Source organism: Hemitrygon akajei, chromosome 21 (assembly GCF_048418815.1).
Source record: "Hemitrygon akajei chromosome 21, sHemAka1.3, whole genome shotgun sequence".
Taxonomy (NCBI): Eukaryota; Metazoa; Chordata; class Chondrichthyes; order Myliobatiformes; family Dasyatidae; genus Hemitrygon; species Hemitrygon akajei.
Genome location: NC_133144.1, coordinates 39,441,627 through 39,456,918, shown reverse-complemented (window position 1 = coordinate 39,456,918; position 15,292 = coordinate 39,441,627). Strand labels below are relative to the sequence as shown.

Here is a 15,292-nt window from a genome sequence, read left to right as displayed (position 1 = left end):
TCTCCACCCCACCGTCACATCCACCAACACCCTTCCCCACCCCCACCATCACATCCACCAACACCCTTCCCCACCCCACAGTCCCATCCACCAACACCCTTCCCCACCCCCACCATCCCATTCACCAACACCCATCCCCACTCCACAGTCCCATCCACCAACACCCTTCCCCACCCCCACCATCCCATCCACCAACACCCTTCCCCACCCCACAGTCCCATCCACCAACACCCTTCCCCACCCCCACAGTCCCATCCATCAACACCCTTCCCCACCCCCACCATCCCATCCACCAACACCCTTCCCCACCCCACAGTCCCATCCACCAACACCCTTCCCCACCCCACCGTCACATCCACCAACACCCTTCCCCACCCCACAGTCCCATCCACCAACACCCTTCCCCACTCCACCATCACGTCCACCAACACCCTTCCCCACCCCCACCATCCCATCCACCAACACCCTTCCCCACCCCCACCATCACATCCACCAACACCCTTCCCCACTCCACGGTCCCATCCACCAACACCCTTCCCCACTCCACCATCACATCCACCAACACCCTTCCCCACCCCTACCATCCCATCCACCAACACCCTTCCCCACCCCCACCGTCCCATCCACCAACACTCTTCCCCACTCCACCATCCCATCCACCAACACCCTTCCCCACTCCACGGTCCCATCCACCAACACTCTTCCCCACTCCACCATCACATCCACCAACACCCTTCCCCACCCCACCAACACCCTTCCCCACTCCACCATCCCATCCTCCAACACCCTTCCCCACTCCACCGTCCCATCCACCAACACCCTTCCCCACCCCCACCATCCCTTCCACCAACACCCTTCCCCACCCCACCGTCCCATCCACCAACACCCTTCCCCACCCCCACCATCCCATCCACCAACACCCTTCCCCACTCCACCATCACATCCACCAACACCCTTCCCCACCCCCACCATCCCATCCACCAACACCCTTCCCCACTCCACCAACACCCTTCCCCACTCCACCATCCCATCCTCCAACACCCTTCCCCACTCCACCGTCCCATCCACCAACACCCTTCCCCACCCCCACCATCCCTTCCACCAACACCCTTCCCCACCCCACCGTCCCATCCACCAACACCGTTCCCCACCCCCACCATCCCATCCACCAACACTCTTCTCCACCCCACCCATACCAGTTGCTTTACCCTGTTTTAGTACTTACTTATAAACTGCAATTTTTATTTTATCCTGAGCAAAGACAACCATCCTGAACCATGAACTGTTGTCACCTTAAGCATGTTGCAGAATGCACTCAGCCAGGTGGAGAGTATCCGTGAAGAGAGAAACAGAGTTAACTTTTCAGGTCATTGACCCTTCTTCAGTTCATTGATCTGAAACGTTAGCTCCATTTCTGTATCCACAGCTGCTGCTGAACTTGTTGAGTGTTCATAGCGATCGGTTTTTGTGTCAGGATTGCAACATCTGTACTCCCCCCCCCCCCCCCCTTCAGCAACTCTAAACTCATAAGGGGCACAGATCGGTTGAACTCACACAGTCTTTTTCCTCAGGAAAGGGGTATAAAACACTAGAGGATATAATTTAATGTGAGAGGGGAAGATTTCTTTCTTGCAGTGTGTGTGTCTATGTGGATTGAGCTGCAGAGGATGCGGATGGGGCAGATACAATAGTAACATTTAAGAGACACTTGGATGGGTACATAGACAGAACAAACACTGACAAACAGGACTGGCTTACGTGGGGCATCTTAGTCAGCATGGGCAAGTTGGGCTGAATAGCCTTTTTCAAAGTTCAAAGTAAAATGATCGAAGTACATTTATGATGCCACATACTGGTTTGAAATTTTTATGTGGGAATTCACAGTAGAATAAATAAATACAAAAGAATCAATGAAAAATTGCGCATGAAGTCTGACAAACAACCAATGTGAAAAAGACAAACTGCGCAACTACAAAAAAAAAAATCATAATAAATAAATAATACCGAGAACATGAGTTGAAAAGACCTGGAAAGTTGTGGAATCAGTTCAGTATTGAGGTGAGTGAAGTTATCCACACTAGTTCAGGAGCTTGATGGTGTAAGGGTAATAACTGTTCCTGAACCTGGTGGTGTGCGATCTATGGCTCCGGTATCTCCTTCGCAATGGCAGCAGCATGAAGAGAGTAAGGCCTGGATTGTGTTTCTGTGATGCATTACTCATTGACTCTGCTTCTGGCCTAATAAGTCCTTGGGGACGGATCATGGATTTGTTTCGGACTGTCTGGGAAACCGGCAGAGTGTCTCTCGGGAAAGCAAGCTGCACAGGGACCCTCAAAGAAACACTAGAGAAGGAAACTGGATCTGTGCCAACAATTGCTAGTTCTTCCCAAAATTCACTACAGTTTTAGCCAAGACAAGCCACCTCCTCATTCACTGAGTGGTTTCACATGTTCCAAGAAAGCTTCCAAATGCAGACAGGAGCTGATTACATCAGGGAGCACGACTAAAGAGCAAATGGCCAACTTCATTTCTGCTGTGCAACTTGTGGTGTAAATAAGCAACCAAAAGGCCAACATCAGGAGTACAGTTGCACAATTATCACACAGCAAGCTCTGCTCCGCTTGGGGCAATACTGGGTGTCTGGGGAGGTGCTGGTTTGTGGGGGGAGCAGCAATGGTGCAGGGCTTGACAGCGCTACAATTTACATATGAATTCAATTTCTGGAGAGATAATTGCCTCATTAGAATCAAACAGGATTAATGAGGTGTGCAGCCTGTCAATATGCGGCACAGTTCTGCGTTAAACACCTCCCCGCCCAGCCTTTTTCAGTCAGGAGACAATTTGTCACCATTAGACAACAGGGGATGCCAGCTGTGTGAGACAGACTCCAGATAGAGAACTGCAATAAATTACTGCTAACACATCACTTCAGTCAGCACCGTGCACGCCCCTCCGAATACCAAACACTCGTCCTCCTCTCCCTTCTCTAGTATTCCGAGTCCCGACACCATCCCCCTTCGCCATCCTCAGAAATCTACAGAAACCTGCCCACCCCAACTCAATTCCTTCCCCTCCTACCAACCATCACCTTTAATCAAGCCTGACACAATCCCTTCACCACCCACCAACTCAAAAACCCCCACCCATTTGCCCAAACCCCATCTAATCCTTTCTCCGCTCACTCTCCCAACCCTTTCACCATCCACTCTGGCTAGATGAGGGTGTATCTGTGGAATTCATTGCCACAGACAGCTCTGAAGGCCAAGCCTTTAAGTAATTTAAAGTGAAGGTTGACAAGGGCATCAAATGTTATGGGGAGAATGGGGTTGGGAGGGAAAAGAAATCAGTATTGATCAAATGGGAGAGCAGACTCAATGGGCTGAATGGCCCGATTCTGCTCTTATCTTCACTTGCTCACCCAGTTACTACTCTGCTCAACCCGAGGTTAGGGTTTCTAACCTTAAGTCTGGTATTGATGGCTGATCTCCTGCACACACTTGCAGGAAATCATTCAGGTTTGAAAATACTTTGTGCCTGCAAATAATATGACTGGACATGTTCATTTATGAATTATAAAAGGATGGTTGGAGAAGGACAGCAAGACTGGAAGTTGATGAATTACCCAGTCAGGCATGGAAGAATCTCCTTCTCAGTTGGCACAGGAGGGGTGGGATTTAGCATAGTTAGCCAATAACAGAGGAGAGCTGGGCCATGTAAAAAAAAGCCTTCAAGAACAGGTCTAGCAACACTGTCCAGATTTATAACCTTGGCCTCTGCTGACATTACTCAGTCAAAGGTCAGTGTGATGGTCGAAGGCACTCTGACTTGCAATTTGTCACAATACGTTCTGATAGGCTCCTAGTGGGATCCCTGGGTCGTTGTATATGTGGCTCATCCCTCCTTAGTAACCTGCAGGTATACACCTCCTGTGAGAAGCAGCAGGTTTCATACAATCATAGAACTGTACAGCACAGAAACGTATTATGTTCTTACCCTTCTACTCCTTGTGTATGCGAGTACCTGTTCAAGTGTCTTATAAACATTGCAATAATATCTGCCTCCATTTCCTCCTCTGACAGCTCATTCCAAATATTCACCACACTCTGTGTGAAAAAAATTTACCTCTCAGATCTTGCCTCTTTCTTTAAACTAATGCCCTTTAGTTTTAGATACCACTGTCCTAGGGAAATGACTTTGACTATCTACATCTTTCATAATTCGGTAAATTTCTGTAAGGTCACCTCTCAACTTCCTGCATTCCAGGTAGTACAAATCCTGCCTATGTAATCTCTCCATTCCAGGCAAATCTCTTCTGAACTCTCTCTGCTGCTACCACATCCTTCCTGTAGTGTGACAACCAGGAGCAAGCAGTCCAACCAACAATTTGTGCAACTGCAATGAGGTCCCAAATCATATACCCAGTGCCTTACCCCATGAAGGCTTTATCACTACTCTGTCCACCTGTAACACCAAGACTATAACTCCCTGAACGTGAATACAGCCCTTCAAAAAATGTTTTTGATGACTTTTTTTGGTTTGGTCCAGGCAGTTCATCAGTGCATTAAATTTCTCAAAATGGAGTGATATTTTTTCCATGTTCAATGGTTATACTGATGAAGTGTTCTCGCGCTCTCTCTCTCACACACACACACACACACACACACACACACACACACACACACACACACACACACACACACACACACACACACACACACACACACACACACACACACACACAAAACTTATCATGACAGAAATAAAAACAGAAAATGGTCGACTACTCAGTAGGTCAGGCCATATCCGTAGAGAGTGAAACAAAATTACTGTTTCAAATTGGAGGAGCAAGGACAGTTGTCAAAGGATGCAGTGGGTCATAGATCAGTTGGAAGTTTGGGAGTGGAAGGGCAGATGTTATTTAATCCAGACAAGTGTGAGGTTTTGCACTTTGAGGGTCAACCGTAAGATGGGTGTGTACAATGAATGTTAAGCACCAAGGAACATTGGAGTGCAAGTCCATAGCCATCTAAAAGTGGCAACACAAATGGATAAGAAGGTGAAAGAGGTGTACAATGTGCTTACATTCATCGGTCAAGGCATTGAGAATAAAAGTTGGGAAGTCATGTAGAACTCTGGTTAGGCCACATTTGGAGTATTGTGTCAGTTCCAGTCATCAAATTGTATGAAGAATATAGAGGCTTTGGATTGGGTGCAGAAGCAGTATTACGAGTGTATTAACTGAAAGGAGAGGCTGGACAAACTTGGGTTGCTTTCTCTGGAATTCTCTGAGTGGTGACCTCACAGGACTTTATAAAATTAAGAGAGGCAGTGAAAGAGTAGGTAGTCAGTGTATTTTTCCCGAGGTGGAAATGACAAATACTAGAGGGCACCAGTTGAAAAGGGGAGGGGGAATATTTTAGGAGATTTGTGACCCAAGTTTTCTGCTTTTGTTTCCTGGAACACACTGCCAGGGGTGGCGGTACAAACAGATATGATTGCAATATTTAAGAGACATTGAGAGAGATATCAGAACAGGCAGGGAACAGAGGGATACAGACTATGAATACGCGGATGGGACTACGGTAGTTAAGATTGGCTTCATGATTATTGTCCACAAGATGGGCCAAAGGACCAGTTTGTGTGGTATTTTTTGTGCTTTATGTAAAGGGGAGTTCCTTAGCACATACTTTACCAGTGAAAGGGACCGTAACGGTTATGAGCACAGTGTAAAATAGGCTGATATGCCTGAACATTACCATTGAATGGGTCTTGGAGTGCAAGTCGATAGGATATGCTGGAACTTTAGAAAAACATTAGGATAGACAAATCCCTGGGGCAAGATGGCATATATCACAGGTTACTTACTACAGGAAGCAAGGGAAGAGATTGTTGCAACTTTGGCGAAGATATTTGAATCCTCACTGGCCACAACAATGGTATCAGATGATTGGAGAATGGCAAATGTTTTTCTTTCGTTCACGAAAGAGAATGGGGATACCCACAGGAATTATAGACCAGTGAGCCTTACTTAGTGGTGGGCAAATTGTTGGAGAAGATTCTCAAAGGCAAGATTGACGATATTTGAAGAATCATAGCCTGGTTAGGAATAATCTGTATGGCTTTTGTGAGGTACAGGTCATGCCTCATGAGCCTGACTGAATTCTTTGAGGAAGTGACAAAGGACATTGATAAAGTGCAGTGGATGTGGAGTTTAGTAAGGTGCTTGATCAGATTCCCCATGATAGGCTCATTCAGAAAGTCAGGAGGTATGAGATCCCGGGATAATTGATTGTGTGGATGCAGAATTGAATTACATATAGAAGACGGAGGGTGGTAGTAGATGGAACATATTCTGCCTGGAGATCGGTGACCAGTTGTGTTCCACAGGGATCTGTTCTAGGACCACTGTTCTTTATGTAAGGGGATTTCTTCTTTTTCTTTGTTACTGTGTATGTAATCAAAATGGCTTCTTTGTTTTGTTAAAAGTAGGAATGCTTCTTTGTTGCGAGAGAGTGCTGGAAGCTTGTTTGGGTTAAAATTTACTGATAACGAGAATTGTATTCCTTTGTAAACCAATTGGGATTAATGTTGTTCTTTCTTCTGAGTCTGTAAGCTATTGTTGGCGGGCTTTTGGGGAGATCGGCGCGAGGGGTTGATTGAGAGAGGACGCGATGCTGTAAGCTGGGCGAGGAACGGACCCCAAGCGGGGGTCCAAGGCCAGGAGGTACTCCTAGGAGAGGAGATGAAGCTAGATGTGCTTGGTTGACCACTTCGGATGGTCCTAAGCTGCAAGTCGAGGAGTTCGGAGGGGATCGAATGGTGGCCAGAAGACTTCAATAATTGAGCTCCAACGGTTGTGCACGAAGTGGTTTGGACTTTGATAAGTTTGGCGCCTTTTCTTTATTTTTTTTATATATTCTGTATCGTTATTAATCACTTAGTTATAGTAACCTTTATAAATTGTAATCATTTAATCGCATAAGGTGTACTGTCTGTTTTTGGGCGAGGCGGGGACATCACACAGCATCCACACCAGCTGATTACCCAGTTTGGCGGGGCCGAAGGCTGCTCCCCCTAGACAAGAACGAGCTGAGCGAGCCTGAGGCGACCCAGGGGTTACATTTATGATTTTTTAAATAAATGACCTAGATGAGGAAGTGGAAGGGTCGGCTAACAAGTTTGCAGATGATGGGAAGGTTGATGGAATAGTGGATAGTGTGGAGGATTGTTGTAGGTTGCAATGGGACATTGACAGGATGCAGAGTTGAGCTGAGAAGCAGCAGATGGAATTCAACCCAGCGAAGTGTGTAGTAATTCACTTTGGAAGGTCAAATTTGAGGGCAGAATATAGGGTGATGACAGGATTCTTAGCAGTGTGGAGGAACAGAGGGATCTTGGGGTTCCACAAATTTGCTGCACAAGTTAATAGAGCTGTTAAGACATATGCTGTATTGGCCTTTGATAATCGGGGCACTGAGTTCAGGAGCTACGAGGTAATGTTGCAACTCTGTAAAACCCTGGTTAGACCACACTTGGAATATTGTGTGTTCGGTTCTGGTTGCCTCATTATAGGAAGGATGTGTTAGAGAGTGCAGCGGAGATACACCAGGATGCTGCCTTGACTAGGGCCATGTCTTACAAAAATAAATTAAGCGAGCTAGGGCTTTTCTCTTTGGAGCAAAAGAGGTGGAGGATGAGAGGCGAGTTTACAGAGGTGTACAGGATGATTAAGAGGCATAGATTGACTGGAAAGCCAGAAACTTTTTTCCGGGGCAAAAATGGCTAAGACAAGAGGAGCATATCTTTAAGCTGGTTGGAGGAAAGTATTGGGAGGATGTCAGAGGAAAGTTCTTTACACAGAAAGTGGTAGGTACATGGAATGCTCTGCCAAGGGTGGTGGTGGAGGCAGATACATTAGGACATTTATTAAACTCTTAGAAAGGTACATGCATGATAGAAAAATGGAGGGCCTTGAAGGAAAGAATGGTTGGATTGATGACAGGCCTAAGGGCCTGTACTGTGCTATATTATTCTATGTTCTAAATTGATGATCTCTCATCTCTCAAGAGTCCAAGTAAGCTTCATGTATTGTTAGGAAAGGAAAAACAAGGAGATGCGTCTCATATTTGAATGTCAGCCATGTGAAATGTTAACACTGATTCCCTCTCCACAGATGCTGCCTGACCTGCAGAGTACTTGAGAATTTACTGTTTTTACTTCATACTGCTTTTATTTGCTTCACACTTCAACCAGCACACCTCCAACACCAGTCCCACTTCATCAGCTGCGTATACACTGCAGACTTGAACCAGCCCATCACTAACACCAGTCCCACTTCATCAGCTGCGTATACACTGCAGACTTGAACCAGCCCATCACTAACACCAGTCACACTTCATCAACTAACTCTACACTACGAGGACACCGAGCAAGAAGGCTACACATCCCTGGGCACCTGGGAAATGGGCAGTCAGTTGTGGCTCCAAAGCAACATCCACCAAATACACACAAGACATGCACAGATCAAACAGAAGATACACTGTCCTGAAAATAATGGTATGTCTTCGTAGGGTGGTCACAGTAAAACTTGAATCAGATCTTTTGATATTTGCTCTAAGTTTAAGATGTTAGACAATAATGAAAACATACCGCCAGTCCAGAATGATAACTCGTTCCACAGGCAATTATTAGCAAACGTCTGCATCTTCTGATTTCTTTAATTGAATCCTTTAATCCACCAAGGATCACTAAATAAAAACAGACAAAAAGTTTACAATAATAAAGCTGAGCCAAACATCACAGCTGATCAGTTTGCTTGAGGCTACACAAAGACAGCTAAGTTTACCAGGGCCTGTATATTGGTGAGAGCTGACGTAGATTGGGAGACCACTTTGCTAAGCACCTATGGGTGCTAGTGCCGAGTCTACCAGAAAAAGTGGCATCACCCTGTAGCCACCCATTTCAATTCTACTTCCCATTCTAGCATGTTAGTCCACGGCCTCCTTTGCTGCCACGATGAAGCCACACTCAGGTTGGAGGAGCAACGCCTTATATTCCGTCTGATTAGCCTCCAACCTGATGGCATAAACGTTGATTTCTCTAACTTCCAGTAATTGCACCCTCCCAATCACCATTCCACATTCCTGTTTCCCTCTTTCACCTCATCTCCTCACCAGCCCATCACCTCCCTCTGCGGCTCCTCCCCCTCTCCTGGTTTCATCTATCACCCACCACCTTGTACTTCTTCCTCCCCTCTCCCCACCTTTTTATTCTGACTTCTCCCCTTCCTTTCCAGTCCTGGGTCTCAGCCTGAAATGTTGACTGTTTACTCTTTTCCATAGATGCTACCTGGCCTGCTGAGTTCCTCCAGCATTTTGTGTGTGTTACTCTGGATTTCCAGCATCGACAGATTTCCTCACGTTCGTGTTACCAGGGATGTTTCCGATCATCTTCAGGAAGAAAGTAATCTAATACCAGCCTACACTTCACTAAGACATCCTTACAAGACGAGTCTTGATCAGCATGGAAGAGCTGGGCCCAAGGGCCTGTTTCTGTACTAATACACTACAAACCTAGATCACAGCAAATGAGAATTAACTGGTGTATCACAAAAATAATGGAACTTTCTCAGACTTCACACCCAGAAATACCTGTTACCTGGGAACTAAAGATCATATTGCCACCAGTTAAACAGAATTGTAAACTGATTTGGTCTACAGTATAACCCTGAATACAAATAACATTGTTAGTCTGGGAGTTGGGTTGAACTGTCCAACCAATAGCCCAGCAGCAATGGGACGAAGTGTGGTACATGCCTTCCCCCCACCCCCACTGGCAGGTTGCCTGATTGGTGGAGTGGCTTGCTGACATAGCCAGCTTCAACCAGGTGCTTCCAATTAATTCCTTCACCACTCATTTGGGAGATGGAATCAACACCCCCCACCCCCCCCAGCTTAAATCTAGTTTGAAGGTCTTTGACAAGCAGTAATCTGTTAAAGATCATAAGGATATTCTAGGGACAGGTCTCAGAAGGTGCCCCCCCCCCCCTCACAAGAGCCCTCTTTAGTTCAACTGACCCTACCTATCCATGCAGATCCCCTCTTCACATCCCCACCAATTCCCAGGAATTTCCAGGCTTTATCGAGGCAATAAATGGCAGCATTTCCAAGGAGTTGGATATTGAAAAGGCGAGTTTATAGAACAGAGTTAATACCGGTGTTGTGTTCAAAATTGACTCGTCCTCTCATTGTGTTCACCACTGATTCTGGCTGCTCGAAGATTTCTTTCTGCATAAAGGAACTGTAGCTTCCTGTGAAAAGGTCAGGCAGAATAATAACATGAACATCACTTCATACAAGAAAGATCAGATGTTTCTGACAAGAGGATAACAAAGTCCTAAAGCTATGCTTGTAATAATTCATCAAACATTCACAAAGGTTCATGTTAGCTAATAGCTAATCAGTACCTAACATGAATTTTTGCTGTAAGATAGTTTTAACATTATTGTTCATTACTCCTCATCCATTTTAAGGTACATTTACAAGTTCAGCTTCAGGGCAAGGCAACCTACGGCTGATTGTGGTAGGGAACTAAAGCTCATCAAATCTCACAATACAGTAAAATTCTGATCATTCGGCATCCAGTTGTTCAGAAATTCTGATAATGTGGCTTTTGGTGCATTCATTCATCCAGAACACAAGCCAGAGATCCAGTGTACAGCCATAGATGGGGGTGTGGACAGTGATCCGGAGCTGGACTCAAGGTTTCAGACACTGGAAGGTAACTACCGACCGGTAGGGTGGCACAAAAAATGGCAGATGCAACTGAGTCCAGAGGAATGTGAGGTAATGTATTTTGTGGAGGTAAGCAAGATGAAGTGATGATAGTTGGATGCCATTAACTTTGTGCCCAGAAATCTCTTAAAATGAACCAGACAGGTAGACATCCTGGTTAATCTGGCACATAGAACAACTGCCAGTATCAGCTGATGCAGGGCTTGAAAGTGTAGACAGATCATGTTAAAACTGTACAAAAGACTTGTTAGGTCACAGTCTTGTTAGGGCTGTGGACATTTCTGATCACTACATTGCAAAAAAAAGATGTAAAAAAACAGGAGAATGAGGTCTAACTTAACTAGGGCAACAGAAACAGAGAACTCTGACAATGCTCAACGGGTCAGGCCGTTTCTGTGGGATGACAAATCGGGCTCATGTCTCAACTGACAAAGGGTCTCCAACCTGAAACATTGACTCTTTCGCTCGACACAGCCTGACCTGCTGAGTATTTCTGGCATTTTCTGTTTCTGTTTTTGATGTACAGCATCTGCAGCTGTCGAGGAGTTGAGGCAATATTTCTCTCACCCTAACCAAAAAGGCCAGTAGAGACCGTAACTCTCACAACTAAAGACATCTGAACAAGCTCTTCGAGAGTGTTAGCCAACCATATAGAGTTGGATGTCACAGTACCAACCAGCTTTACTTCTGGCTGCCATACACACAATGGGCTGAATAGATGACTTCCCCACTTTAAGACGGTGTGTACACCTGTGTCCTTACCCTTCATCATCTGTTGCAGCTCCACCTGCAGTATCTGAATACCACGCGCCGGGTGGTCGCTTGCGGTGCGCTCGACCCGGTGAATCGAGAGACAGCCATCCACCACTGCTGCCACATCATCATCCTCCAGGAAAATCGCTCGGTTCGTGTGTTCGACGATCGCACTGCAAAATTAATCAAAATAATGATGTCCCGCCCGGAAAAAAAATCACCACCGTCATCTAAGAAACATATAGACGAGGTCACTAAAAAACATGGATCATTTGCTCAGAAAGTCTGTGATACCACAGACCTTCCTCTCCACTTCTCACTATCACGAGCACTCCCAACTTCTAGCACTGATTCTAGCACAAGAGCATTGGTACAACCAGTCTTAAATTTCAGTCAGGGATACTCAAAAAGAAGGAAGAGAAACAACGTTTTAATTATTTGCTGCTGGTCAGCTACTAGTATCCAATTAGCTCAGGAATTCCAACCCCACAGTTCCCGTTGCTTTTCAGTAATGACTGCCCTGCTCCTTCCCGTTACCTCTATCCCACTCCTGCTATCTTCCCTCCCAGTATCCTGTACTCACTACGCTCCCTTCCAGTGCTCCAAGTATCTGAAATATCTCCTCTCAAATGTTCATCACAATCCCAAACTCAATCCAAGTGTCCCAATCCCATCTTTACCCTACTCTCCCTTTTCTAAGTTCCCTCACCATTTCTGTGATTCATCTAAAAAAAACATTCTGAAGCAATATTCTCAGGTTGACCAGTTGACATCCCTGTTACCTCACCATCCTAATGAAGGCTCTGTTAACACACATACCAATTACCGGTAGATATCCATCCAAATCATTAACTGACCCCAATTTAGCTGCCTTTCCTAACAACCATTTGTTGATTCCATGTTAGAATCAGTCTTAGATGTCAGACAGGGATACTCAGAACATCCCTGTCTGAAAGCTAAAAGGAAGACAATCTAATTTCAAGGTATATTTCAAGTACTGCCGACACATACTGTAAATAAAGACAATCTCCAGTTGGAAATACCGGAGTCTCTGAACTATCTAACCATTCATCAACTACAAAGGAACCCAAGCTTTCAGTCCAATATTAGACAGAAGCCTCATAACTGCAAATATCTTTAACCAAACAGCAGCTGAACTCTGATGTTCCTCGTATGTTGTTTTTGTAACATTAGCAGGCCAATATTTACTTTAGCAGATTACAGTACACATGAAAGGCTGAGATATTCCTACCCTAGTAAATGGAATGAGAAATGATGGACAAAGTTATACTAAAAGTCATCCAATTCCATAACACTTTGGTGACAAACCCGAAGACTTTCTGAATTAATGAACATTATTAATCAATTAGTACTCACATGTTTAATACGATGTTACACAGTAGCATATAAAACTTTACAATAAACCCTGTGAGTTTAAAGTTCAAAGTACATTTATCATCAAAGTATGTTAACATTATACAACCTTGAAATTCGTCTCCTTATAGGCAGCCACAAAACAAAGAAACCTAAAATAACCCATTTTAAAAAGATCATCAAGCACCTACCGTGCAGAGAGAGAGACACACACACACACAGAGAAAAACAAATTGTGCAAACAATGGAAGTAAGCAAATAGCAATTAGAACAAAATTGAGTCCGTAGACACGAAGCCTGAAGGAGCCAGAGCAAGGCACAGCCTCAACCCAGCACAGAGCTGAGTGCAGGAAACGTGGGGAACAGGACACCAGAGAGCCAGATGGTGAATCAACCGAATAACTAGATGTCAGATTATCTGACTTTTACTGTATTCAATTTCCAGCTGCCACAAGTCACTCACTCTGCACTTTCCCACAAATGTAAATTAATAAAATACCCAGTGATCTCTTTCCTTTGTTGACTTCTAGCCGAACTACAGTTTTACAAGTTTGCCATCTTAAAGCAGTCAGAAAGGACAAGCCTCGCTAACTACATTACTCTGGTGACGAAAAATGGGATATGTGAGCAATGCTCAAAGAGTTGACAAATGTTTAAGTTCAAATGGAAATCTGCAAGAACGAACTGGAAGATTTCACCTACAAGAAAATACACGTTACCTCTGATTTTACAGACCTCACTCCCATACAACGGACACAAGATAATCAGCATAATAAAATGTAACTATTCACCTGGCATCTGATGCAAAGTAGTACTCCACTGACTTTTCTTCCCCAACAGGGTACAAAGAGGTAGAGGCATCGATGCGAGGCAGTGGACAGCTCATCTTTAATTCTTTACCTGCTAAAAGCATTCAAAAATCTAATAACTCATGAGATCAGCATGTATCGTCCCCACCAGCCCCTTGCCAATGGAAGCTCAGAACCAAAACACAGATTGATGGGCACTGGATTGAAGTACAGCAAGAAGTCTTTATTTAGACCCAATAAAAACAAGATGGGGAGATCCTACAGTAGTCCTATTTAGCTGTCCCCTAACAGCCTGTGACCATTTTATTCATGTTCTGAGTTCCATTTGTGTCTCAGATCACCATTAAAAACTCATTCACTGGAATGCATTTGGTTGATATTCCCAGTATAAACTATTTTACTTTGCCCATCCAAACCAAGTTGGTGAGATAGTTCATGATAAAATTATATCCCTGGCCCCCAGGATCTAATAGGTTTGAGCACAGTATATTACATGAAGCCTTGTAGTATTACGATGCGAAATACAGTCTTTGTAGATAATTCGTGTCTCATTTCACACAATGAATGAATTCCTTTACCCTTAGATCCAGTGTTACTTACATGTACGATACAGAACTGGAATGTGATCTGTCGAAAGTTTATGGTTACTTCTCACACCGATCATCAGAGGACTGCCCCGTCTAAATATTTAAAAAAAAATCAGCACTTTGTATTTAATCAGTATTTAAAAACACTTTAAAGATGTTGATGTTAAGAAAGGAAAATATACTTCATAAACCTGGGAAATGACACTGCTCCACAGCAAAGGAAGGATTATGACCAGTTCTCTCCCCTACAATGCAGGGACATGGAGAATCCAATTCCTACATAGAAAGGAGAGAGCTGGCCAGATAATTTGTTTTTGTGAGATGCTCAAAGATAAATGTGGACTACGACATTGGACAAACTCCCAAGTCTTCTTAGGATTATGACACCTTCCTCTAGGGTTAGCAACTAGAGGGTAGAGTTGGAGGTGGAGGAGCATTTTCTGGAAATCACAAAACCATCATCCTTTATTCAAAGTCTGCAGGAAAATTTGAAGCTGCAATCTTCTTCTACAGCTCCAATATATTCCGATATGGTGAAAGTGCTTTGATTTCTATTCTCTTACTTAGAAACATAACTTGGACACAATTCAAAGGTACAAAAGTGCATTTTATTATCAAAGTACGTATGCAGAATACAATCTGAGATTTGTCTTCTCCAGATAGCCATGAAATGCAGGAAAACCATGAAATCCATTGAAAGAAACGACATCAACGCCTCCCCCCACATGAAAAAGAAACAAAACGTGCAAAACCCAAACCCTCAACTCCTCCCTCACACAAAAACTAACAGATCGCCCACCTGGACATGGCAGCTAAAACATCAAATCCTTAACCCCCAAGCCCCTCCCATGCAAAAAAAAGCAACTCAAAAATTAAATATTCAACATTAAATAAACTGCACAATATTTCAGGTAGAGTCTCATACAGTTATAACTCTCCTGTTCTCAAAAGGCCCTCAGTCTTCTGATGGGCAATA

General features: G+C 44.4%; 1 protein-coding gene across 2 annotated transcripts in view; it reads right to left on the bottom strand.

Moving 5' to 3' along the window:
* Positions 1 to 15,292, bottom strand: part of LOC140714251 (glutamine--fructose-6-phosphate aminotransferase [isomerizing] 1-like) — a 108,742-nt gene that overhangs the window by 25,475 nt on the left and 67,975 nt on the right. Inside the window, exons 8-12 of one of the 2 annotated variants that reach the window (XM_073025295.1) lie at positions 14,330 to 14,409; positions 13,712 to 13,823; positions 11,556 to 11,719; positions 10,214 to 10,309; positions 8,650 to 8,747 (exon numbers count right to left, since the gene is read on the bottom strand). In XM_073025295.1, coding sequence (XP_072881396.1) covers positions 8,650 to 8,747; positions 10,214 to 10,309; positions 11,556 to 11,719; positions 13,712 to 13,823; positions 14,330 to 14,409 — 550 coding nt within the window. The remainder of the gene's footprint in view (positions 1 to 8,649; positions 8,748 to 10,213; positions 10,310 to 11,555; positions 11,720 to 13,711; positions 13,824 to 14,329; positions 14,410 to 15,292) is intronic. The other variant, XM_073025296.1, reaches the window with a different exon arrangement.